The sequence below is a fragment of the Acanthopagrus latus genome, chromosome 10, assembly GCF_904848185.1.
Source record: "Acanthopagrus latus isolate v.2019 chromosome 10, fAcaLat1.1, whole genome shotgun sequence".
NCBI lineage: Eukaryota > Metazoa > Chordata > Actinopteri > Spariformes > Sparidae > Acanthopagrus > Acanthopagrus latus.
In genome coordinates, this window is record NC_051048.1 from 3,902,349 (window position 1) to 3,925,599 (window position 23,251).

Below are 23,251 nucleotides of genomic sequence, written 5' to 3' on the forward strand. Positions count from 1 at the left end.
CTACCGTGACCTGCTGTCTTTTAGAATATTATTTCTCTCAGATCTACTAAGTTACAACAACTTTAACTAATAATAATGACAATAATATTGACATATTGATATCTTAAGTAGCATTAGCACCAACAAAATTTCTCCCCTTGTTCAATTTCGGGGAGAAAACTAATAGTTTGAACCTGTTTGAATCATGACATGTGATGTTTGTCAATTTAAAAAGTATTCTTTCAAGTGATTAAAGTGAGATATCAAGTGGTTTTGTGTGAAGCCGCTCAGTGAACGCCATCATCTCGCTCTGTATACGTCGGCAAAACAAGATGGCCTCCACAGAGAAAAGGTGATGAAAATCATCTTTTAACTCACAAACATCATGGGTGTGATTCATGACACAATTCAAACAGGATCAATAAGTCATTTGTTTCTTTATCGTTGATTACTGTGATGATGCGTTTAGATGCTGTCGGAATTATCGGTTATCGATATTATCGACTTAATAAGACGATGAAACATGGCGAAAGAGAGTGAAAACAACTTCAGGTTGGCGTCCATTTTGCTCCCACATGAACACACCGAAAAAATACTTCCGACCTCGGGAGATGGGATGATCCAAGGAGCACTTGAATGCAGCACAAGGTCCCATGGTGGTCCTCTCTTTTAACCCTAACTTGAAAATCCATCCAAAGGTACCAAATTCTACCTCTGCCACGCATGAAAAAAAACAAAAACACCACAACTTTCAGTAAACTTCAATCACTAATTTCATTGAAAATTATTCACATTTGAAAACCTCTTCATACACAATTATTAAATACAAAAAAAGAGAGAAATAAAATCACATTAATGAGCCAAATGACACGTAAACATTCCAAACAACCAAACAATGAGTCATCTCTGAGGAGGGTGGAAGACAGAAGTAGACGACAGGACACAGAGTATTACAGTGCTGTACGATATTAAACAGAGCAGACCCACCCTTTACCTGAAAATCATCTTTAAATAAAATCTCCTGACAAACAGCAGCTTCAAACTAAAAATCATTAATCCTTCCCGTTTAGAAACAGGAGGTGAGCATGCAGCATCAGGCACAGTCAGAAAGAGTTAGCATAATGCTGCTTTCAGGTGCATCACGTGAGGATGACTGCAGCAAACAAAACACTTTATATCTGCTTTTGTTAGAAAAGATCAGATGAAAGGCTCTAGCCAGTTAGCTTAGCTTAGCATAAAGACTTGAAACGGGTGTAAACAGCTAGCCTCCCAACCCTACCTGCATCTCTTCAGCTCGACAAGACGCAGTTTTACAGGAAGTTAGTCCTCTGGGCGATAAAACAGTTCAGTGCAAACCTTTCTGTAAAACCACGGTTTTCTACTTTCAGTTGTCGTGAAGATTAAACAAACACGATGTGTTAGTAAATTAGCGAGTTTTAAAAGTGCTGCTCAGGTGGATTTAAGTACATTTGGACAAAGCCACGTGAGCAGTTTCATTCGGATTCCAGGTTTGTTCATAAAATTAGTTAAGATCATGATTAACAATGTTTGCTGTTTTTAAATAATGTCTAAATGACCTGATTTCATGCTAAGCTAAACTAACTGGCTGCTGGCTGCAGCTTCATATCAAGTGCACAGACACAGACGTGGTATCGACTTTCCTTAATATTCTTTGCAAGAAAGCGACGTCTCCCAAAATATCAAACTCTTGATTTAAGGACACGTGAGGAACGTTAAACAAAGATGTGCAAACACATTTTTTGGACACTGAACATGTTACATTTTGGTTTATATAAAAAAAAAAAATATCAAGGCATTTAAACTGGTAAAAAGCAACATCTCTAATGTTATTAACATGTTTTGGGATTCGGGGGAACAATTTGGTTTTACTTCCTTTAAAAACAAAAAACAAATAAAAGGGTTTTATGTTTTGGAACTTAAGTCTATAAAAATAATAAATCTCAATATTCAAACCACATATTGCTTCAGTAATCACTCCATGCTCAAGATATTTTGCTGTTTTTTTGTCAGTTGTAGTGTCATTCTGTTCTTTGCATTCTGTTCCAAACATTTTGTGTCTTTACGCTCATCTCCAGCTGACGAGGAGAATTCTGCCTCGAGGCGAGTGCTGCAATAAATCAGCATTGCTCACATTCCTTCTCCCCTCTTAAAATTAGTGAGAAACATGTGAAATGATCTGATATTTCAAGAAAAGTTACCCACGGAAAAACTTCTTATCTTATTCAAAGTGAATTATTTAAATTCTGCTTTAAATTCTTATTCTTAATTTAAATACTTGGCGTTCCATTTTTCTCAGAACTCCCCTCGCAGATTTACTGCGTGTCACGTCAGAAGCTGCTGATGTCGATGCGGTCCTGCTTCATCTGCGACTTCGCCTTCTGTTTCTGCAGCAGGATGTGTTCGGCGAACTCCCTCATGGCTCCCTTCCCCCCGATGTTGTGGCAGGTGTATTTGGCGGCGTTGATGGCGACCACGGGAGCGTCTCCGGGCACCGCGCTCAAACCCGCCATGTTCAGGCAGTTCACATCTGGTTTGTCGTTACCTGGGAAGAAGAAGAAGAAAGCGTTACAGAGAAGAGACTAAAGGCTGTAATTAGAGAGCCGCGGTGTGTTCTTGTAGCTGTTTTTACCCATGTACGCCACGTCCTTCCACTGCAGCTTCTTCTTCTCCACCATCGGCCTCAAAACATCCAGCGGCTCCTCCCCCACATCGATCACGTCGCAGCCCGTCCTCTTCTTCAGCTGGTCAGCCATCGACTGGGCCACGGGGTCCTCGCTGCAGGTCAACAGCACCACCTGGAGGAGACACACAGAGGGTAGAGCGTGTGGTTGCACAGCTCGAGCCAATACATCGATCCATCTCTCTCTCAGACTCCAACCTCCACGTCTTCTTTCTGCAGCATGCGGATGCCCGTGGTGTCCCTGGTGTTGATGGACAACATCTCCTCTCCGGACTTGGACATAAAGATCCGTCCTTCTGTCAGACACCCGGAAACCTTACAGAACGTCAGGCGGACTACCTCTGGCGTCTCCCGGCCGAAGTAGCCATACCTGTGGAAAGACACAAAGGCGGGATGAAAGCTCAACCATCAGTGGAAACAGACGAGTCAGATTTTTGAGATGGTCCCCAAAGCACTGGATCGGTTACAAGCCTACCGACAAGTGTTTTTATTTGATCTCACCTGAGGACTCTCTGCTCCGCCACAGGCCAGTCGATATCCACGTCGATGTCCACGCTGTACTCTGGCAGCATCTCGTAGTAGCTGATCTTGTTACCGCCCTGCAGGGAGGGAAACACAAACGGCACATTAACACGTGAGAGCACAGAAACAGTGACGGCAACAACCATCACACAGACTGAATAGGAAAATAGAAGTAAAAGAAGAAGTCAGATATTCGTATAATCCAAGAAAATCCTCCTGTCCACATGTTGAGTCACATGTTGTGTCACATGAAGCACATGACACAGCGTACTGGCAGGTTTAGGAGACATGAAAGGAATGGAAACAGGACAATACAGTCCACTGTGCTCCCCTGCTGGTACCTGCAGGACTCCCTTCTCGATCAGCTCCCTCCTGGTGATGTAAAAGGAGCCGTTCTCACACAGCTCTCCGTCCCAGTCCTGGCGCCGCGGCCGGTTGGATGGGTCCAGATTTAACGGCTTTGTTGGCTCACCAGCTGGAGCGAGAGAGAGAGAAGAGGTGTGTCATTAAATTTGCTCTATTATAGAGAGAAAAGGCAAATACAAAGGTTCGTAGACAATGTAGAGGGAAACTAGAATAACAGTCTCCAGCCATGCTAACAGCTCTGTGAGGCTGACGTGGACCCATTAGCTTTATGCTAATGTCAGGAATGCTAACATAACTATCATGAGAGCAAGAGCCTGTAAAAGCTTCAGCTACCGACTGGTGATCCCTTTGAGCTCCATTTTTAGCCTTTTTTTAGTATGCCGAATAAGCTGTTAGCACTTCCCGCTCACAACAGACCCACTGATGTACAGACAGCTATCACCGGATTACTTTTACACTGACGAAAACTTAAAAATGTGATAATTCCAAGGCAGGTTCTGAACTGTCTTCTTGTGAGACTTCTGATCTGATTCAAGGGAGTTTTGTTTATCTGCATCTGCAGACTCACATCCTTTCTTAACCTCCTGCCAGCGGAACTGGTGTCTCCTGACCACCGAGAACACCGAGTCGAAGTTCTGCTTCTTGATCATGTCCAGGGCCTCCTTCACGTGGCGCGGGTGGAGACACGGGGACGTAGCCTGGATGTTACACACGATATCCACCACTGTGAAGTCGACACACAGGATAAACATGAAGCAGCTGCTCGTGCTCGTCACACAGATCTATCCTGGAGATCAGACGGTCGGCGTACCTGGGTTGAGCCTGATGAACTCCTGGATGGTTTCCAACGACGTCGAAGAGTCTCTGGAGACTTCGGGAGTCCTGCGGTGCACCCTGGCGCCCCACGCTTTAGCCACCTTCTCGATTTCATCGTGGTCTGTCGACACCCACACACTATGGATGATACAAAAGTAGAGGTGAAGGAGGTTTATATAGGAGGTGGAAACAAAGACATGAATATAACAATCTCCCTGCATCTTATGATCATTTTGATTATTGATTACTCTTTCAGTCAGAAGTGGGCTTGCATAATGTCAGAAAATGATGAAAAACAGCTCACCAAACCTAAATTCTTCCTCTTATTTCGTATTTCGATATAAAGCAGATTATTATCATCTGTTGTGCTGCTACTTATTTCCCACTCTGTTCTGTTCTGTTATGTTACCTGTGATTTTCTCCCAAGGTGGATCAATAAAGGAAGACCTTAGTCTTAACTTATCTTGACAAAACAGCACATCCTCGGTCAGAAAAGCAAATATTCAGCCTTTCTTCCCTGAAAAGTTACTTAAAGATTAACAGATTATCAATGCAGCTGCCCATTCATCCTGTTTAATGAATCATCTTGGACATCTTGATGATATATATATATTTTTCAAAATAAAATGCTGGTCTGTAGCCAGATATATGCAGAAACCTGACACCTTAATGAGGCTTTGATGAGAACTGTGTCAAACCTAAGCACATATATTACAATACTGCTTAGAATAAACACAGCTAATGCACATAAATAAGCCGTGTGAAGTGTTTAAAGTGCACTTGGGGGTGTGTTGCTCCAGTTCTTAATATTAGCTCCTACATTTATTTATCTACCTGTCAAAGCACTCGGAGTCCAGAGCAGCCCGCAGCACCCATCCGATAAGAGGCACCCCGGCCAACATTTTGATGTTTTTCAGAGGAATCCCTTTGCTTCCTCCTCTCGCCAGAATCAAGGCGGCTACATGTCTCCCGTCAACGGGCTTGACGTGCTTGCTAGCGGGCGACGGTCCGTCCAGCTCCCCGTTATCTTCGGGGAGGCCTCGCTTCCTGGAAGCCATAACGACTCTCGGACTACGCAGGAGTTTTGTTTATAAATCTGCGGGTGAAGCTCCACTAAGGCGACACGGTGGAAGATATCGACGAAAAATGCCGGTGTTATTTGTTTAAGGAAAGCGTAACGGGATCAAATGTGATGCTACAAGGATTTCCGTGCATGTGTTCTTCTTCGCGTGTTTAATTCTGGCTGCTGACTCGGCGACTCGCTACCGCCATCTTCTTCTCCGGAGGATGACGTCGTCACCAAACACTAAACATTTTCTTTCTAATTGTTTTAAATTATTATTATTATTATTATTATTATTATTACTTTTAATAACACGGTTATTGTAGTTAACGACACGATATGTAAGAATTAACCAAATCAAATTCTTCCCAAAATAAAAAAAAACACAGCTAACTGTTGCTAAGCTGCTGTTAGCTAGTTAGCTTGGTTAAGTTAATCAATTGAATCATTTATCTTGTCAAAATGTTTCGTAGTTTCAGCTTCACAAGTGGGAGGCTGTGATGCTTTTCTTCTTAGATATTTTTATAGGCTAATTTTAAATTATTTGGAATACGTTTGAGTGAACTAGAGCTGCTGTTAGCTAGTTAGCCCAGTTTTGGTGTTTACATTGCAAGCAAAGGAGGTTTAGGTGGGGACGGGGCTAGATGGTTAGCATGCTAACTTTTATCGTCAACACAACATGGACGACAACATCAAACTGTTTTTTCTTAACATCAAACACATTTTATTAATCATTTTAGTTCATTTTGAATGTTTTCAAAATGACAAATTGAATTGTTTTACATATGACACCTGTAAGTACAAATTTGAGGTATTTTCTGCAATTTTTGTTCTAAACATTTGAAAAACTTCATCATATAATATTATTTTTTGTTTTAAAAAGCAGTTGTTGATTAACAGAAAATATTTTAGTACCTATAGCCTTTTTCTTTCTTTTTTTTTTTTTACATAAATAACTTTTCACTTAGTCTAAAAAACTTGTGATGTTGAGGTCTGACTTGTTGTTTGGACAAAGGTGTCACTTTGTGTATTGTGAGGGCATTTCTTAATATTTTCAGAATTGTTGCAAGCTAAAAAAAACAATCATCGTCAATTAATAGAGAAAATGATTAGCAGTTTAATCCTTAATTAAAAGTTAAAAATAGCCTTATTATTAGTTGTAGTTAGTATAACCTGATTGTACTTCAGGGCACCATACATACAAATTAGCCTGTCTATCTCATACTCAAAACAAAGACAAACACAACTGCTGCTAACTACAGCTTCTGTTAGTGAGTTACCTCAGTTAGCAGTGCAAATTAAGATGATCGTCAAAAACATTTCAAGAGCTTATAAAACATGGTCTTCTGTAATAAATTTAACTACCCAACAGTTTACACGAGTGCAGCTTAAACAACTAAATCGATTAACTGGTTGGATGTTTGACAAAAAAAATCAATTGACACCTATTTTATTAATCATTTGTCTTGTCAAAACATGAAAATCAGCTCAACTTCAGCCAGCCTCAACACAAACATCCTGTTTTACATGAATGCAGGAGTACCTCTGATACATAACAATAGATTTAACAGCCACAGGAGACCTTCATACTCAGTCGAGTAACATTTACACTGCAAGTATTTGTACACTGTGGTGTTAGTATTCATACTCACATAAAGGATCTGATCACTTCCTCCACAGCTGCCTCATCTGTGGCCTTTCTTTCTCTTTTTCTTTTTCAGATCTTTTGTTTCACAGCCCCGACATTTACCCACTTGTTCCACCATATGTCATGCAGGAGTGTCAGTATGTGTGTGAGGTAAATAGGAGAGGCGGTTTGAAACCTGCAGAGGAAAATTTGCTGTGGATGACTGAAAACTGGTGCAACAAGATTATGGATTATTTTAATGGCATTTTGCCCTGAGGGTCCATTGGTGGTTCATTGCTCAACATCGCCACCGTTTGACATGATATGCACATTGGAGGCACATTTTCTAGTCCGGTCTTGGTAATTTTGCTACAAACAAGCTCATGGACAAGACAAAAAAAATTAGACCACATAAGTCCAGTTGTTGGATATTTACACTGCCTTCCTGTCTGTCAAATAACAGATTAGCTCACAGTAGACTTTAAAGAGGCACTTTGTAGTTTTTGGGAAGAAATATGAACTCAATTAACGAAGAAACTCCATACATGAATCAACAAGCTGCTCTCAGGAGGAAAGTAAGGTCCCAGAATACTATTTGAAGCTAACAAAGGTGGCAGGGTCCACCATGTATAAACAAATTAAAACAGGAAGAGGCAGTGTTGTCCTTTGAGGTCAGTTTGTTTATTCAGTATATTCAGTCATGAAAAGAAAGAGAGTTTGTTTATTTAGGTTGTTTAAGCAGAAAAATATGTGTAAAAACAACAACAACAACAACACACAATTCACAAAAGAACAACACACATTCACCAAGGCTACTAAAAAATACAACATTTCAGAATAAAAGCTTGCTGTATTGTTTGTCTGTTCAATGGCGCCACCTTCTGGACATTAATAGTAAAAGGGCTGCTGGTGCTGAAGCAGAGTAGGAAACGAAGAGTTAGTGTGACAAACAAAACACACCAACATATGTAACTTTAAGGTGTGTGTGTGTGTGTTTGATAAAAGGGCAGTAAATTATATCAACACAGTCTCCATGTGAGCTGAATATCAAACCATGAAGCTTGAATTGACTTTGAGCTCACAGAGTTTGTCTTTAAGTTACTATATTGAAAGTAGCTTGATTCATTTGTACTAACTGTTGTTGTAACAGCCCATCACTCTTGTGGTACTGTGTCCTCTCAGTTCAGGAAGCTGATAAACACATTCTATATGCTCAGCACCAAGCAGCAGATAAAGTTAGCAGCTAACTGGTGATAATATTGGAGCGCTTAGAAGCTAAAGAGCCATTTAATTCCCCCAGGAGATGGTGGAGACCAAAAACAGAGCTAAAAGTGAGTGAATATTGGTCTGTAAGTTTCCATAAACATGACAAATGAATGTTAATTTTATCCTGTATTTCCTTGTCCTGTATAAAAGGCTAACTGTTAGCTAACAGTATTGCCTGAGAGGGAGAAGATACAATATGTCAGTGTTGTGTTTACCTCTAGTTTCTGTTGCCCCCTTGTGGCCGGAAATCAATGAATGCAAGGGACACACCTGTGACCCAACTGTGCCAAATCTCAAAGGGTGTCGACTCATTACATTTTTTGACTTCAGTACCTAAACGCACAAACACAGACTCACACGAAGGCATGCTACCTGACCAGTGCTCCCACCCAGTGTTGAGAATCCATTAGCATTAATAGAAGGAGGGATGATGAGAATCAAAACACACCATCACACTTGTTTTTCATCAGATTGAACGTTTAAAGCTCTATGATGACTCTTTTATTGTCTAATATTAATTTAAGATTTTTAACTCGTGTTGCAGTTAACACTTATGCTTATAAAGCTTAATGTAATTATTTTATTTCTTCTGATGCTAATGTTTGTCCAAATACCTTAAAAAACTAATTAATTGCTGTTAGCCACAGTTGTAGTTTGTGTTTGGTATTTTGGTGTGGCAAATGAGCTAAGATGGCAAACATAGCCAACATTACCCAGTAAACATCAACATGTTGTCAGTCTTGTGAGCATTTCATTATGTTGATGTTAGCATGTAGCTCACAGCACTGCTCCTCCTTGTGGCAATGCTAATTACAACATGTTACCATGCTAACATGCCAAGATAGGATGTTAATATTAGTCTACTCACTAAACATCAATATGTTAGCATTGTCATTGTGTTATTGGGTTATACTGATGTTTGCACTGCTGTGTGTTTACTGCTAGTTAGCAGATGTTACCATGCTAACATGCTACGATAGCAAGTGTTACTCAGTAAACATGTTTTATGTTGACATTAGCATGTGGCTTAAAACAATCCTGAGCCTCGGCTGTAGCTGCTTTGCGTTAAGCACTAATTAGCGAATGTTAACATGCTAGCGTGCCAAACTAAGATGGCAACCATGTTAAACATTACCCAGTAAAAGTCAACATGTTAGCATTGTCATAGCATACTATATGGAGGGAACCAGGTGTATCGCTGTGTGGTGTTTTGTTTTGTTTTTTTGCCTTGATTACATCAGATTACATCAGATCACATCAGCTATTTTTCACACAGGGTGTTTAAACTGCAGGTTACCATAGCAATGGTGCTTTGTGCTATATTAACTTCTGGTTAAACTGAAAATAATCACATACACAGCATCTGTTTTTCTTGTGCCGAGCAGCCGTGACATAAAAACGCCGCGATCCACTCCTGGTGTCCTGCATCTGGAACGAAACTCGGCGTGTGTCACTCATGATGTTCAACTTGTGCATCATTTCCAGTGTATTCCTTTAATGTAGAGAAACGCAGAGAGAAGGAGGTAGAGAAAGAAATAACAGTAAAATAGCAGAGACCGGAGAAGAGATGAGGCTGTCGATCAGGTTCAACAGGTGTTCACTCGGCTGCACCTTGTTCTCCGACACTGTTGTCTCCCATCTTATCTCTCCTTTAACGTAACCTTGATTAAAATTGATCTGGGGAGGAAGGACTGATGTTTGAGGCTCTCCTCTCACTTATAACCTATAATAATACTTGATTATATATCGTGTAATTAATCTAAATCCACAAAGTAACTGATAACTAAAGTTATCAAATCAATGTAGTGGAGTTAAAAGTATATTTGCCCCTGAGTTGTAGAGAAAAGTAGCAGAACAATGGAGATAATACCTCGACATTGACACAAGAAAGAGGGTAACAGGTGACGAGACAAAAGGAATAACAGTATCACTGACAGTTAGGAAGAGGCTAGAAAGAGAGGTGACCGGAGGAGGAGGAGGAGGAGGAAGGCTGCTCGTCTGCCCCGACTACTCCGACAGCCCGGGCGACATACCGTTCATTCATCCACCCTGAACCACTCCTCTCATCAGACACCTCCGTCACACCTGCTCTCCTCTCCTCTCCTCCTCTGCTCAGAGACAAGAGCTGACAAACTGCTGCATACGTTCTGCACTCACAGTGTTTGGATTGTATTTATCTGCACATGCAAACAGAATCTGAATGACATTGAGCAAAGAGGAGAATTTGAACATACAATAAGTGTCAATCTGTCAGGTGTTATTGGTGTCATTGATATCCTTATTGGAATTCATCTGGATTAAATGACACCAGGGTTGTACCGTTGCTTCTAATGATTGTATGTTTTAATCACAATTTAGGAGCTTTGAGACTTTTTTTATTAACACTCAGTGTCCCTGTTTACACCTGGCATTAACGTGTGTCTTGGGTGATCGCCAGACTCCCTTTAAAAATCGCACAATTTTGTGAGTTTATAAGTCAGGAGAAACTTTATAAACTTTGTTAAATGCTTTTTATGACAAATTCTTAATCATTAGAGCCCTCTTGTGAATTCGGCAAGTGTTAAACATTAAGTTTTGTACTTTATGTGTCAAAAAAACATGTCAAATGAAAAATATGTGCATGCTACTAAGCAACCAATATGTATAAAATGGATGAAAAGGTTAAGTGAGGGCAAGAAAAACAAAACTCACAAAATGTCCTCTTTAACTACTGAACTACACACCTAACATTGTTTTATCATTCCTCGTAAACATGTGATGCATGTTCCAGGAATGTAACACAGAAATTCAGTGATTATTGCCGCAACAACTTCCTCCTAAACCCCACATAAGTATATTTTTTGGGGCCTACATCTCTTCAGCTGACAACTAAGAACACATTGTACATAATCTCTTTCTGGCAAATAAAAAGAATAAAGTTTAGTTCAGGCAGTGTCTCATATGTCTATATAACATCTAAACCAGTTCCATTTTTGTCACCTTCATCAATTATACAAGCTCAGTTTGTGACAAATATAAGTGTTACTCCAATAATCAAGGTCAGAAAATACAATTTTGACAGGAAAATAATTTAGTTTGCGCAGATTTGCTATCATGAATATTGTTTTTATAAATACACCAATGAGTAAGGAAACAATGAGGAAGTTTATGTCAACAAAACTCTCTGATTTAACATTTTAATTCAATTTAAAAATAAAAAAAAAGCATTCAAGGAAATAACGCAGATGTACATGGGACAAGTTACACGTGTGTGAGCCTCAATACCTGTCACGTCAAATTGGAGTAAATGTGTAGCATGGAAGGTTTTAATTCTGATTTCTGATATTTATATACCCATGTTTTCATCCAATTGTATGCACATTATAGTCTCTAGCTGTTTCAACTTCCTGTAAATGATTCTTGGATCTGTGTGTATCATAGGCAAAGACAAACTTTCCCATCAGGAAACTCTTTCTAGTTTCTAGTTCCTGCAGTCCTTCAGGAGGGAGGACGAGGAAACACAAATCTCCACCGCTGGATTCTGACGTCTACGTATTTACACACTTGGACACCTTCTGCTGGACATTACGTAAGTGCTGAACATCCATTAATGTTGAATCACCTGAGACTCAGTGACTCAGAAAGTCAGAGTGGAATGATTCCTTTTGTTTTTCCTGAGGTGTGAAACTGAAACTCCAGCGTGGACGAGGATTAAGGCCACCGTGAAACTTAATAACAAGTTGAGTTCTGACTGAGTTTAAGTGTTTTCTGTCTTTACAGACACTCTGATCCTCTTCAGCTACGCAGATGTAGATCGTTTTGTTTGGCTTTTTCCGGTAAACGTCAGACGGACGGAGCGGCCGAGAAGAGATGGAGGCAAAAATGTTAACACATGCAGTTATTATAGAGCTCTGCAGCCTCCTGTGTGTTATTATGTTCAAGTTTCAGGTGCTTTTTGAGAGGCCTTTTTTATGGTGTGTGTGTGTGTGTGTGTGTGTGTGTGTGTGTGTGTGTGTGTGTGTGTGTGTGTGTGTGTTAATTACAAAGGCAGGAGAACAGTGGAGAAGCAGGAGGGGGTTGTAAACACACAGCAGGGAGGGAGAGGTGGGGCAACTAATGATCTCTGATGAGTCATTTACACACTACAGGCCCGTATTTGTCCTGTTTACAATATATTGAATTAACTGCTGTGATACTGATGTTAACGGCTGCTGCGCTCACAGCTGCAGAATTCATACTGTGACGGTAAAACCAATCGAAATTCATAGAAATCAGCTGATCGACCCGCTGACATCAGCTGTGGTTGGTAATGATACACATTCTTGATTTTCTTCTTTGATAAATTTATCATTTAGTCTAGAAAAAAGACAGAAAATGCTGATTAAAAAGTTCAAAACTAAAAATGTATTCTGTTTAATATCATAAAAGGCAAATAAGAGCAACAAATGCTCACATTTTATAGGTAGAACCAGTGTTGTAGTTTGTTTTCTGTTAATCAACTAGCTTATCAATTAGCTAATGATTTCAGCTGTAATCATGCAAAGTGTTGAATTCTCTCTGAATTTCTCTTTGTTGTACACTTCTGGTATCTTACAATAAAACGTAATCATGTGAATCTTGTGTGAATATTTTGTATTATCTGAATTAACTCGTTGGATTTGGCTCATTTACACTTTCTCCCCTCACGTTTCTGATATTTCCTGCAGGGTTTGAAGGCAGCATTGAGTCAGGAGGGTTTTTTTAAGGGTTTTATTTTGCAATAAAAAGTCAAAAATAAGTCTGTTGGTTTTTTGTTTGATTGTCGCCTGATTTTGCGACATGAATGGAAAAAGTACCGTATCTGTAGTCGGCGACGCTGACTGGAGACTGATGGAGGAGGAGATCAGAGTACCAGGAGGAGACCAAAGCAAGTTCAGGGAGGAGACGCAAACTCTGTCAAACCTCAGGGATTCAAACTCACAACCCTCTTGCTGTAAGTCAACAGCTCTAACCACTGTGTTAATTTGCTATCAACCAACCAACTGACCAACCAGCTAAAAGCATTCAATCAACCAAACAATCAACCAGCTGACAACTGATGAACCGACCAAACAACAATCTAACCAATAAACAAATAAATAAACATGCCTCTGAAATGTAGCAGCAGTATAAAGTAACCTGAGCGGTCTCAGTTACTCTCCGTTCTCCACCTGAATCCTCTTCAGAATGACGATGATCTGACAGGAGGTCAGATGCTGCACATCAGCTAACTCAGATACCTGTTTGTATTCTGCTCAGTGGAGTTGAACACGGGTCGAGGGGGAACGTGTGTGTTTATGTGTTGTGTAACTGCCCTTTACTCCCTCCTCACACATTCTCTCGCCCCCAAAATTTGCCTATTTCCTCTCTTGTCATTTGCGCCACTCTCCACACCTTAAAGCGGAATGGAGAGGTGGAGGCGGAGAGTGAGGAAGGAGGGGTAAACCGGTTCAGCAGGTATACTGAGGCCTTACCCGGGCCTGTTGTCACCGTTATTTCTGACGCGCATGCGCGCTGGCGCCTGTTTCCTGCTTTTCAAATGAGTACCTGTGCTGCCTGTGTGACCCACCTCTGTCGACTGAGTGTGTGTGATCAGGATACCGTGTGTGTGTGTTTTTTCCTCTCCCCTCAGCACTCACACACACACACACACACACTCTCTCTCACACACTCCCGTTATTCCAGAGCGCCGCTTCGACTTTACCTGTCCGGGTTCGCACGCACACCTGAGCGGACTCACCTGAGAGACTTGTCGTCATTGTCGCCTCAGCGCTGGAAGGGAACGACTGAGAGAAAAAAGAGAGGAAGGAGAGAAGAGAAGAGGAGATTTAAGCGACGCACGGCTTGCGAGACAAGAAGAAAGGTGCGAGGAGGGAGGGAGGGAGGAGGAGAGGACACCTTCCATTTTTTTCTTCTTCCAACTTGTGGAGTTTCCTGCTTTGGTCACTTTCGCGTCGCTCCTCTCCGAAACTTCTCCGGACGGACGGACGGACGGGCCGCCAATTAAACATGCCGAGGGCCTTTCTGGTGAAGAAGGCGAACGTCTCGCCGGGGAAGCGGAACTGGTCCGAGCTCCCTGATCATGAACGAGGGGACGTTTATATTCCAGGTGAGTCCACGCTGCCGTAATGAGCCGCTTTAAAAAACAGGTTCCGCTCCCGTGTGCGCCTTTCTTGGTGACTTTTACGCACGGATTTGCGGTGGTTTTGGTGTGTGTGGATGCAGCGGGGCTGTCAGTGTGGAGGGCGGGCAGGGGGGTCTGGGTGTGATTGTAACGGGGCCACTGAATAACGGGAAACCCAGCGGGCCGCGGAGGGATAGCATACAGTTCCTGAGTTCTCCCCTCCGGCTCATCTCACCTGCGTTTTAATGTTTTACCTGCGTCACAGTCGGAGTCCCGCGTGTGTTTGCGCCCTTTTTTTTTTTTTTATTCCCATCGTGTCTCCGCTCGTTGTGCGCCGAGGCCCGTTGTTTTCCACACAGCGACCTTCAACCCCAGATTGCAGCGTTTTCTTCCTCGAACACCTGAACGCCGCACTGACTCAGTAACAAGGAGCAAACCCCGCGATTATTTACATTACCGATAAATCGCCTTTTATTGTGGGCTTGGCTCGTAGAGCTGCAGGAGAAGGTCAACAAAACCACCGTGTGATGGTTATTTTCATACGTTATGATCGTGAAACGGTTCGGGATAAGTGCTGATGATCATTTCTGCGTCACTATTTTCATTTCCACTGAGAAAAACAACATCTTCTGACATGTTTCACTGCTCTTTTTGTCCCAAACTCCTCATCATCATCACATTTAACAACCTGGAACCAGACACTGTTTGATAGTTTTACTCGGAAAATTGACCAAAGTTGTTCATTTATTAGTGAACCAAAAATAAAATAGTTGGGGTTGTGAGTTTTGACTCCTTGGTTGAATATTGTATGAATGTATGGAAGCTAATTTCTGCCAAGAAAGACAGAAAACTTTCTTGATTAAGACAAATTATCACCAGAATTATGAGATAAAAAGTCATAATTGTTCTGAACTTTTGAAATAATAGGATAAATCTGAGCTCTTTATCCCCAAATTCTGACTTTGTATCTCGTAATATTGATTTTTATCCCATAATCTATAGTTTTTATCCCATAATTCCTTTGTTTTGCCGTATAATTTGGATTTATATGTAATATTTTTGACTTTTTAATCTCATAATCTTTATTTGTATCTTTATAATTTCAACTGCTTGTCCCATAATTATGATTTAACACAGGAAAAAATGATATCAAGCATATTTTCTGTCTTATTTTCTTTTCTTTAATCAGCAGAAATGAGCCTCCATACATAGAATAGAATACAAGTCGTCCTCACATCTTTAAACTACAGCAGGACCTGAGCTGGATCAGTTGGTCCGCTTCTGTCCATTTGAACTTCGTGTTTTCTGTCCTGGATTCCCCAACAAGAGCGGACATGTTCGCCTAACTGTCACATTTTGAGCTTCGCCGTTTGTAGCTTCGGGTTTACCACCGACTTTACATTTAAATGACAAGTGAAGGGAGTCCACCTCCACCCGACCACCCGACCACCCCTTCTAGACTCGTCCTCTGGAGAACAATCCCCTTTGTTGCCATCGGCGGCGTTTTTATTGTAAGACCACGTCGGTATCAGATAACAAGTAACGGACTACACCCTAAACCTCTCTCTCTCTCTCTCTCTCTCTCTCTCTCTCTCTCTCTCTCTCTCTCTCTCTCTCTCTCTCTCTCTCTCTCTCTCTCTCACTCACACACACACACACACACACACACACACACACACACACACACACACACACACACACACACCCTCCCCCCTTCCCTTCCCTCTCCCAGTGTCCCTTTACCACCACATCTCATCACCGTTAGCTTTTAATCATTGACTTTTACATCCTCTCTGCTGTTCGGAGCCGGAACATGTGGATGAACTGAAGCGACGCCAGCTTTCAGGTGGTTTTTCAAATGTGTTTAACTACAAAACAACAGCCGCTAATCCCGTCAAATAGCGTTTAATAATCTTAAAAAGAAGGCGTCCAGGTGTTTCTAGAACGTTTGTGAGGCGGTTGGAAGCTAATTTTACGCACAGAAAAGAGCCCAATTTACTTTTTAACTCAACTCAATTATATAAATGTCGCGTGACTAGGATTTTTACTCTTAAGAAACAACAAAAAAATGAACATGTTTTTAATTTCCCATTCAAGATGTTAATTTTCCCACAACAACCTGTTTGTAAGGTTAAAGGGAAAAAATGAGCGCCTGCGCGTAATTACGCATAGTTAACACTCCTCACCAACGGTCTCAGCCAGTTTCAGGTATGTGCCGTTACTTGACGTACCTGCCCGACGTGTGTTTTGTATGGCAGGACACACACACACACACATACACACACACCGTGGTATGATAATTGCCCTCAGAAACAGGCAAGTTGAATACTTTTAGAGGCACCAGATGCCATAAGTTTCGACAGTTTGTCTTTGTGCTTGTGTTATGGGTGTGTGCGTGCGCGCGCGCGTGTGTGAGAGAGATAGAATTTATTTTTATCTCCTGATCCTCAAACATGTGCCTGGGCCTGTTTCTGATGGATCATCAGTCCCGAATCAGCCACTGTTTTGGTTTGTAGATGGGTTTTATATCCCTCCTCTCACTTCAGACACACATCAAAAGTTCCTGTTATTTCTCACTTCATGTGAGATAAGGCAAAAAAAAAAAAGAAAAAAAAACAGCTTTAAAACGCATTAAAATAAATTTAATTCAATATGGAATAAAAGGGAGAAACTGTAACAGGTGTAAGAAGTCACTAACTGAAGATACAAATAGGCACAACAAGGACGTCAGTACAAAATAAACCTTAACTGGAACTTTAACTGAACTGAACTGTAGGTCGGTTGTGATTGTGGATGTAAGATTCTTAGATTGTTTTGTGAAGATAAACGTTTACATAACTGTGTATGATGTTTCAGTGGGCGGACAAATAAATGAAAGAACATAACATAATGTAGCAAAATCATGAAAGCAACGATACAAAGAAGAAAATATGATGAAAACACAGTTTTATAAATGGAACTCTGCTTTTGTAATCTGCACATGTTCAGTTAAAAGTCCATGTGAAAAGTGAATAGAATAAGGTTATTCTGCCCTTTATTCATAAGAGTGACATTTATAATATATTGGAATATCAAAAAAACAACAGTTTTTCATCTTTAAAATCTAAAAATCAAGCAAAACTATCTTTTCATAACTCAGCGCCACTGTTCCCAAACTGCGGCACGAGTGTCTTTTGTTAAAAGGTTATGTTTGTTTAATGTATTTAAAAGCAGAAGTGCTGTATTAGTATTATCTAGTATTGTCATCACCACGAGGTTAAGTGCAACCTCCCCCTGTTTTGAGCTTTTATGCTAAGCTGAGCTAGCTGTCAGGGGGCCTGTAGCATCATCATTAACAAAGAATGTGTTTGCTATCAATCAATCAAGCGTTGGGACATGAGATGGCTAGCGTAGCTTAGCATAAAGACTGGAAACAAGGGGAAACAGCTAGTCTGGCTTTGTTAAGATGTTATATTTGTTTGAAGTTTACAAGTTTACAAACAATAGTAGTCCTGTCATCACCATAAAGTTAAGCATGAACTATGACAGGTTCCCTCTGTTTCCCATCTTCATGCTAAGCTAAGCTAGCCACCTCATGTCCTTCAGCATAATATTTAACAAAGATATATGTGTTTGGTATCAATCTCCTTGCCTGACTATCAGCAAGAAGGTGAATACACTTGTTTACCAAAATGTCAGATCACTACTTTAATAACCAAATTTAACATGCAAAGCTAATTTTAGCTTTATATTCACAACACAAACATGAGGGTGGTATCAATCTGCTCATCTAACTTTTGGCAAGAAACTGAACAATGAAATTCCCAACAAGGGTTCGCACTCTAATTCTATCCTAAGGCTGCTGCAAGGTTAATGTTTATTGGATGGGAGGAAATGTAACGGACCCTACCAAAGCCTACTGCTGCAGACTAGTACGCCTTTAGCAAACACACACACACACACACACACAAGGACTCACACCCTGTGTTTGATGAAGTTATCTCCTGATTGTTGACTCTTTCTCGCCGGCTGAGCGACGTCAAATGGCCTGAAAGAAAATATGAAAGAAGTGCAACTCTCCCTCTCTTTTTTTTTCTCTCAACATAGAAGCAGTCTGGTATACGTTAAACCCAACTCGCCCTACCTCCAACACACACATTCTCTCAAGCACACACACGCTGTATTCATCGGTGAGGGGGAAGGTGGGGTGAACAAACAATACAAGATGAGATTACATGTCCAGCCAGCAGCCGTCACCACAGAAACTATCACCACACAGGAGTCATTTCAAAGATTTATTTTATACAAACGTGACAGGATCTAAAACCGTTAGATTTCCTCAAATTTGACTTCAATGATGAAACATCTCTCCTGCACTACTTATGTAGGACAAGAGGCCACATAGAGGTTGCAGGGAAGTTTTAAGGATATTGGTTTAGAATGATAATGAAAGGGTACAAGGAGCTTTCTACACAAACGGAAGACTTGTTCCACTTGCTCAACTGGCTGTTATGAGCAATCCAAGCTCCTGATTAGGTCAGTAGAGACGATCAGATAATGATAAAAGACACCATGACACCCAGTGTGATGGGTTCTGGATCACAAATTACCTGGTAGAGTTGATAAAATGAGAGATACACACTCAGATACACAGCATTTTTATTTCCTCAGGCTGCTTCTGATACATAAAGACTCTACGTGGATGTATCACAAGAAGTCTGAGGAAATTAAACTACTTTACAGTTTCTTAAATACCCCCAAAACACAAGGAAAATCTGAATAATGTTCTGGTTTAACACCTTAGTTCAGGAACAGTGGTGCGCTCAGGCATTTATAGTAGCTGCAAGGCGGTAATTCTAGATGAAGGTATAGATGCTATGCAGAGATATAATACATTGACACTAAAAAGGATGAAATATAAGGTGTATTTACAAAATATAACAAAATACACTGTCCAATTACACAAAAAAAGTGTGTATAAGCTGTTGTGTTTTTGTTTGTTTTCACTTGCTGTTAAAATTAGCAAGAATTAAATGATCAGGATCAAAACATATAATCAGAGTTAATGTGTGTGAAATTGTCAAAATAGTCTTGTCGTCATCACGAGGTCAAGCGTAGACTCCCAACTGCCTCCCTCTGTTTCCAGTCTTTATGCTAAGCTAATCTAGCCCTCTCATGTTAGCTGTAGCTTCATATTTAACAGAGATATATGTGTTTGGTATCAATCTTCTCACCTGACCATCAGCAAGAATACTAAGCTAACAAAACATACAATCAAAGGTAATGTCATCAGCTGTTAAAATAAACAAAGGGACCATACACATTTTGGTTTTTCTTTATTTTACACATAACATTTTAGCTGCGATGGTAAAAGCTTTGAGTGATGCCTCTGTACCAAACACGACTTGCAGCAGCTGTTGAGGTGTACCGTTAACTCCGCTGGTTTACTGATCGGTCGCCTCTCGATCTTTTACAGCTCACCATGTGGCTTCATTTGCATTTACATTTGTGTTTTATCTGATGGAGTCTCGGCACTGTCAACTGATTCGTTGTCTTCGGCGAGCAGGACCACGCCTGCCTCAGGCCGACCTGAACACACTAACACAAAGACATGCACACACACCTGTGCAGAGGCTGAATAGGTCTATATGAGTCTACATGTCGCTGTTTGAGTGCTGTTTTGTTATATCACGCTCACACAGAAACACACACGCAGACGGCCTGCGGAGGTGGATTGTTTGAGGAAGGTACAGAGCTGGTGCTGCAAGACTGTCTGGTCGGACGGGTCTAACTGCGGCACTAATGCAGCATGTGTGTGTGTGTGTGTGGTGGAGGGCATGTGTTTGCGTGCAGAATAAGTCACGCTAACAATAGGCCCATCATGCACACACCCACACATAAATACATACACATATTTAACTCTGCGTGTTTGCTAATTGAGAGATTGTGCAAATATGAAGCGGTGCAGGTCGGCCGCTTGTTGTGAAAGACTTAATCACCAGACGTTTGTACTCTCGACTGCTGACCTGCTTTTCTGTCTGGTTTCAAAGACATATTGCTTCAGGATGAAGATACACGCAGGATGTGATGTGCTAGAGCAAACAGTGTTCTCTAGGATTGTGGAAGACACATTCATCGCTCTAAAAGGATGTTGTTATGTTAAAAAACATACAATATCACAACATTTGGGGCCTTTTTATGACTGTATCTCTGTACAAGAAGTTAGACAAGCTAGAGCAGATGATCTCAAAACAACCATGACGCTTCATGATAACGCTTGCTAGATAAATCCACTGTGGTGTAACTAATGCTGTTTGATCTGGGAAGGATTATGAATGATTTACATTCATTCTGCTCAGGTGGTGCCCAGAACGATGCTTCGGCGCTCCACCTAAGCTTCATAAATGCAGACAGCATCCTGTTAATAACCAGCGAGCATCCTTGCAAAAGTTAATCAAATCATTTGAATAAGTAATTAATGAAAATATTCTCTTTTTAAAGGAGATGTCCATGAATTCCACTCTGCATTTCTGTACATTTGATGGACGCACAGGAGACAGAATAAAGCTGCACTCTCTAGGAAAAGCGCAATTTATCTTGAACAAAACTACACTTCCCATAATGCACCTTAAACCCTCTGTTTCTTATAAATCTCCAATGACAGTAAACTTTACTTTGATAGTATTTATTTGTAGTACCATTGAAACACCTGCTGCAAAGAGAAAAATAAGTCGAGAAGAAAAAATATCAAAATGTTAAGGATAAAGTCCAATAAAATGAAATAAAAAAATAAAAACTTATAAATGAAGTAAATATGTAAGTCCTTCTTTTACATTAGAGCTGTGTCTTTCAGTTGGTTGGATTTGGATATTTTGAGGATGACAAAACAATGTGTCAGTTTGAAAAAGAGAGAATAATCAGCCAAATCTGCAGCTTTGCGGCCTGTTAGGAGATGATGGAGACCAAAAATGGAGCTAAAAGAGAGTTGATATTTGACCTACAATCTTCATTCGGACAGAAACATCAATAACAGCAAGTTGAAGACGTGACACTAACTCTCTTCCCTCTCTCCCTCCAGTCTCCATCTTCCCTCCGTCCGCCCTGATGATGGAGGCTGAAGCCAGCCCGGCCGAGACGATGCCGCTCTGCCTCACCAAACAATCTCTGTCCGACACGCAAACACACGCCGAGCTGCCGTCCAGCACCATGCTGGGCCGGCCGCAGAGCCCCGCCGCTTCCCCGGTGGAGAAGACGGAGGTCAGGAGGAGGTCGCAGGGCGGACCGCCGTACATCCGATCTAAGATAAAGGTGAGGGAACGAGCGGAGAGCATGTCAAGAACTTGATTTTGTGCATGTAATATATTTTAAAAGCTTAAAAACTTAAGAATAAATGTCAAGAATACAATTTTGTTTTCTCTCCATCACAGGTCACGACAGGCGAGTTGCCAGCTGTTCCTTCTCCTGTTCCTCTCCCCCTTCCTGCCATTCCCACGCCGCCACCTTTAACTCCTCCCACCGCTGTGATGACGCTGATGAGCCCCGCCCCCGTGGAAGTGGTCTCCATGGTGACCAGATCAACAGGCCAAAGCCGGAGTTCATCGCACGGGATGTCGGTGTTCGTGTGCCAGGTGAGCCGACGAGACGGTTTCATCGTCACTTTTCATTTAATATTTATATTTTTTTTTCTGTAAGTCTCTATGATGCCGAAGTGAAACGTTCCCTGACGGACGGTCGTGTTCGCTGCCTGCAGGTTTGCCAGAAGTCCTTCCACCACCAGCGGATGTTAAACCGACACGTCAAGTGTCACAGCGAGACCAAGAGACACCTGTGCAACTTCTGCGGCAAAGGCTTCAACGACACCTTCGACCTCAAGAGACACGTCCGCACACACACAGGTACACATCACTGCGTCCACATCTACACACACACACACTGCGTAAACGCACACACGAACACAAGGTCATGATGGTTTTTTTTTCTCGTTTCCGTCCAGGTGTCCGTCCCTACAAGTGCACCCTCTGCGAGAAGGCGTTCACCCAGCGCTGCTCGCTGGAGTCCCACATGAAGAAGATCCACAGCGTCACCCAGAAGTACGCCTACAAGGAGCGACGCAACAAGCTGTACGTGTGCGAGGAGTGCGGCCACACGGCGGGAACTCAGGACGAGCTGCTCATCCACCTGCACTCGCTCCACCCCAACAGCCACCTGCTGAAGGGGAAGGCTGCGAGGAGGGCGGGAGGTTCGACGCCGGGCTCTCCTCGCGCCGCTGATAGCGATGACACGACCGGGTCATCGGAGCAGTAAAGGAGGAGGAGGAGGAGGAGGATTCAAACTCAGGGGGGATGGATGAAGGATGGATGTGTTACCTGATGGATGTAAAGGCGAAGTTAATGTATATTAAAGTGTCTGTATGTGTGTGTGGATTTGGGGGTTTTTCTGTATATAACGCAGGCTTTACATCAAGTAACGCACCAGATTAAGGCGAGTGTGACTTTTTGACTACTAAATGTTTTTTACATGGGATAAAAATGTGGACGAACTCATTAACTGACATTTTTTTCTTCATATCTACTGCATGCGTGAATGTTACCTGTCGGCGACTCTGTACAGCAAAAAGATGAGTTTTTCTATGAAAAAAGTACTTTTTGTTCAATAAAGGGAGTAATATATTATATTACACCAGAGTGAATCTTGTTGTTTGTCACAAACTGTGCTTTTATTTTATCTTAAATGTCAAGATTTCAGATTAATAAAAGGTTGTTAATAAAGTCAATTTTGAATCTCAGGACTTCCAAAGACTCAAATTAAGCT

General features: G+C 41.5%; 2 protein-coding genes across 2 annotated transcripts; one reads left to right on the plus strand and one right to left on the minus strand.

Moving 5' to 3' along the window:
* Positions 1–728: 728 nt before the first annotated feature.
* Positions 729–5,654, minus strand: cmasa (cytidine monophosphate N-acetylneuraminic acid synthetase a). The gene is made up of 8 exons (XM_037111788.1): positions 5,219–5,654; positions 4,380–4,522; positions 4,137–4,292; positions 3,544–3,677; positions 3,182–3,279; positions 2,879–3,050; positions 2,630–2,795; positions 729–2,542 (listed from the first exon to the last, which is right to left on the minus strand). Exons 1-8 carry the CDS (start codon positions 5,440–5,442, stop codon positions 2,328–2,330), a joined length of 1,308 nt encoding a protein of 435 aa, XP_036967683.1. The 5' UTR covers positions 5,443–5,654; the 3' UTR covers positions 729–2,327.
* Positions 5,655–13,853: 8,199 nt separating this feature from the next.
* Positions 13,854–23,117, plus strand: ovol1a (ovo-like zinc finger 1a). Its single transcript, XM_037111802.1, has 5 exons — positions 13,854–14,446; positions 21,519–21,748; positions 21,868–22,068; positions 22,191–22,335; positions 22,434–23,117. Exons 1-5 carry the CDS (start codon positions 14,347–14,349, stop codon positions 22,742–22,744), a joined length of 987 nt encoding a protein of 328 aa, XP_036967697.1. The 5' UTR covers positions 13,854–14,346; the 3' UTR covers positions 22,745–23,117.
* The last annotated feature ends 134 nt before the right edge of the window (positions 23,118–23,251 follow it).

Bases quoted from the DNA above. Each gene is read 5' to 3' on its own strand.
- cmasa (XM_037111788.1), bottom strand. From the start codon at position 5,442: ATGGCTTCCAGGAAGCGAGGCCTCCCCGAAGATAACGGGGAGCTGGAC. The intron at 4,293-4,379 runs GTACGCCGACCG...TCGACTTCACAG, and splicing joins GTTCATCAGGCTCAACCCAG to TGGTGGATATCGTGTGTAAC. The intron at 3,280-3,543 runs GTACCAGCAGGG...CCCTCCCTGCAG, and splicing joins TCGAGAAGGGAGTCCTGCAG to GGCGGTAACAAGATCAGCTA.
- ovol1a (XM_037111802.1), top strand. From the start codon at position 14,347: ATGCCGAGGGCCTTTCTGGTGAAGAAGGCGAACGTCTCGCCGGGGAAG. The intron at 14,447-21,518 runs GTGAGTCCACGC...CTCTCCCTCCAG, and splicing joins AGGGGACGTTTATATTCCAG to TCTCCATCTTCCCTCCGTCC. The intron at 21,749-21,867 runs GTGAGGGAACGA...TCTCCATCACAG, and splicing joins ACATCCGATCTAAGATAAAG to GTCACGACAGGCGAGTTGCC.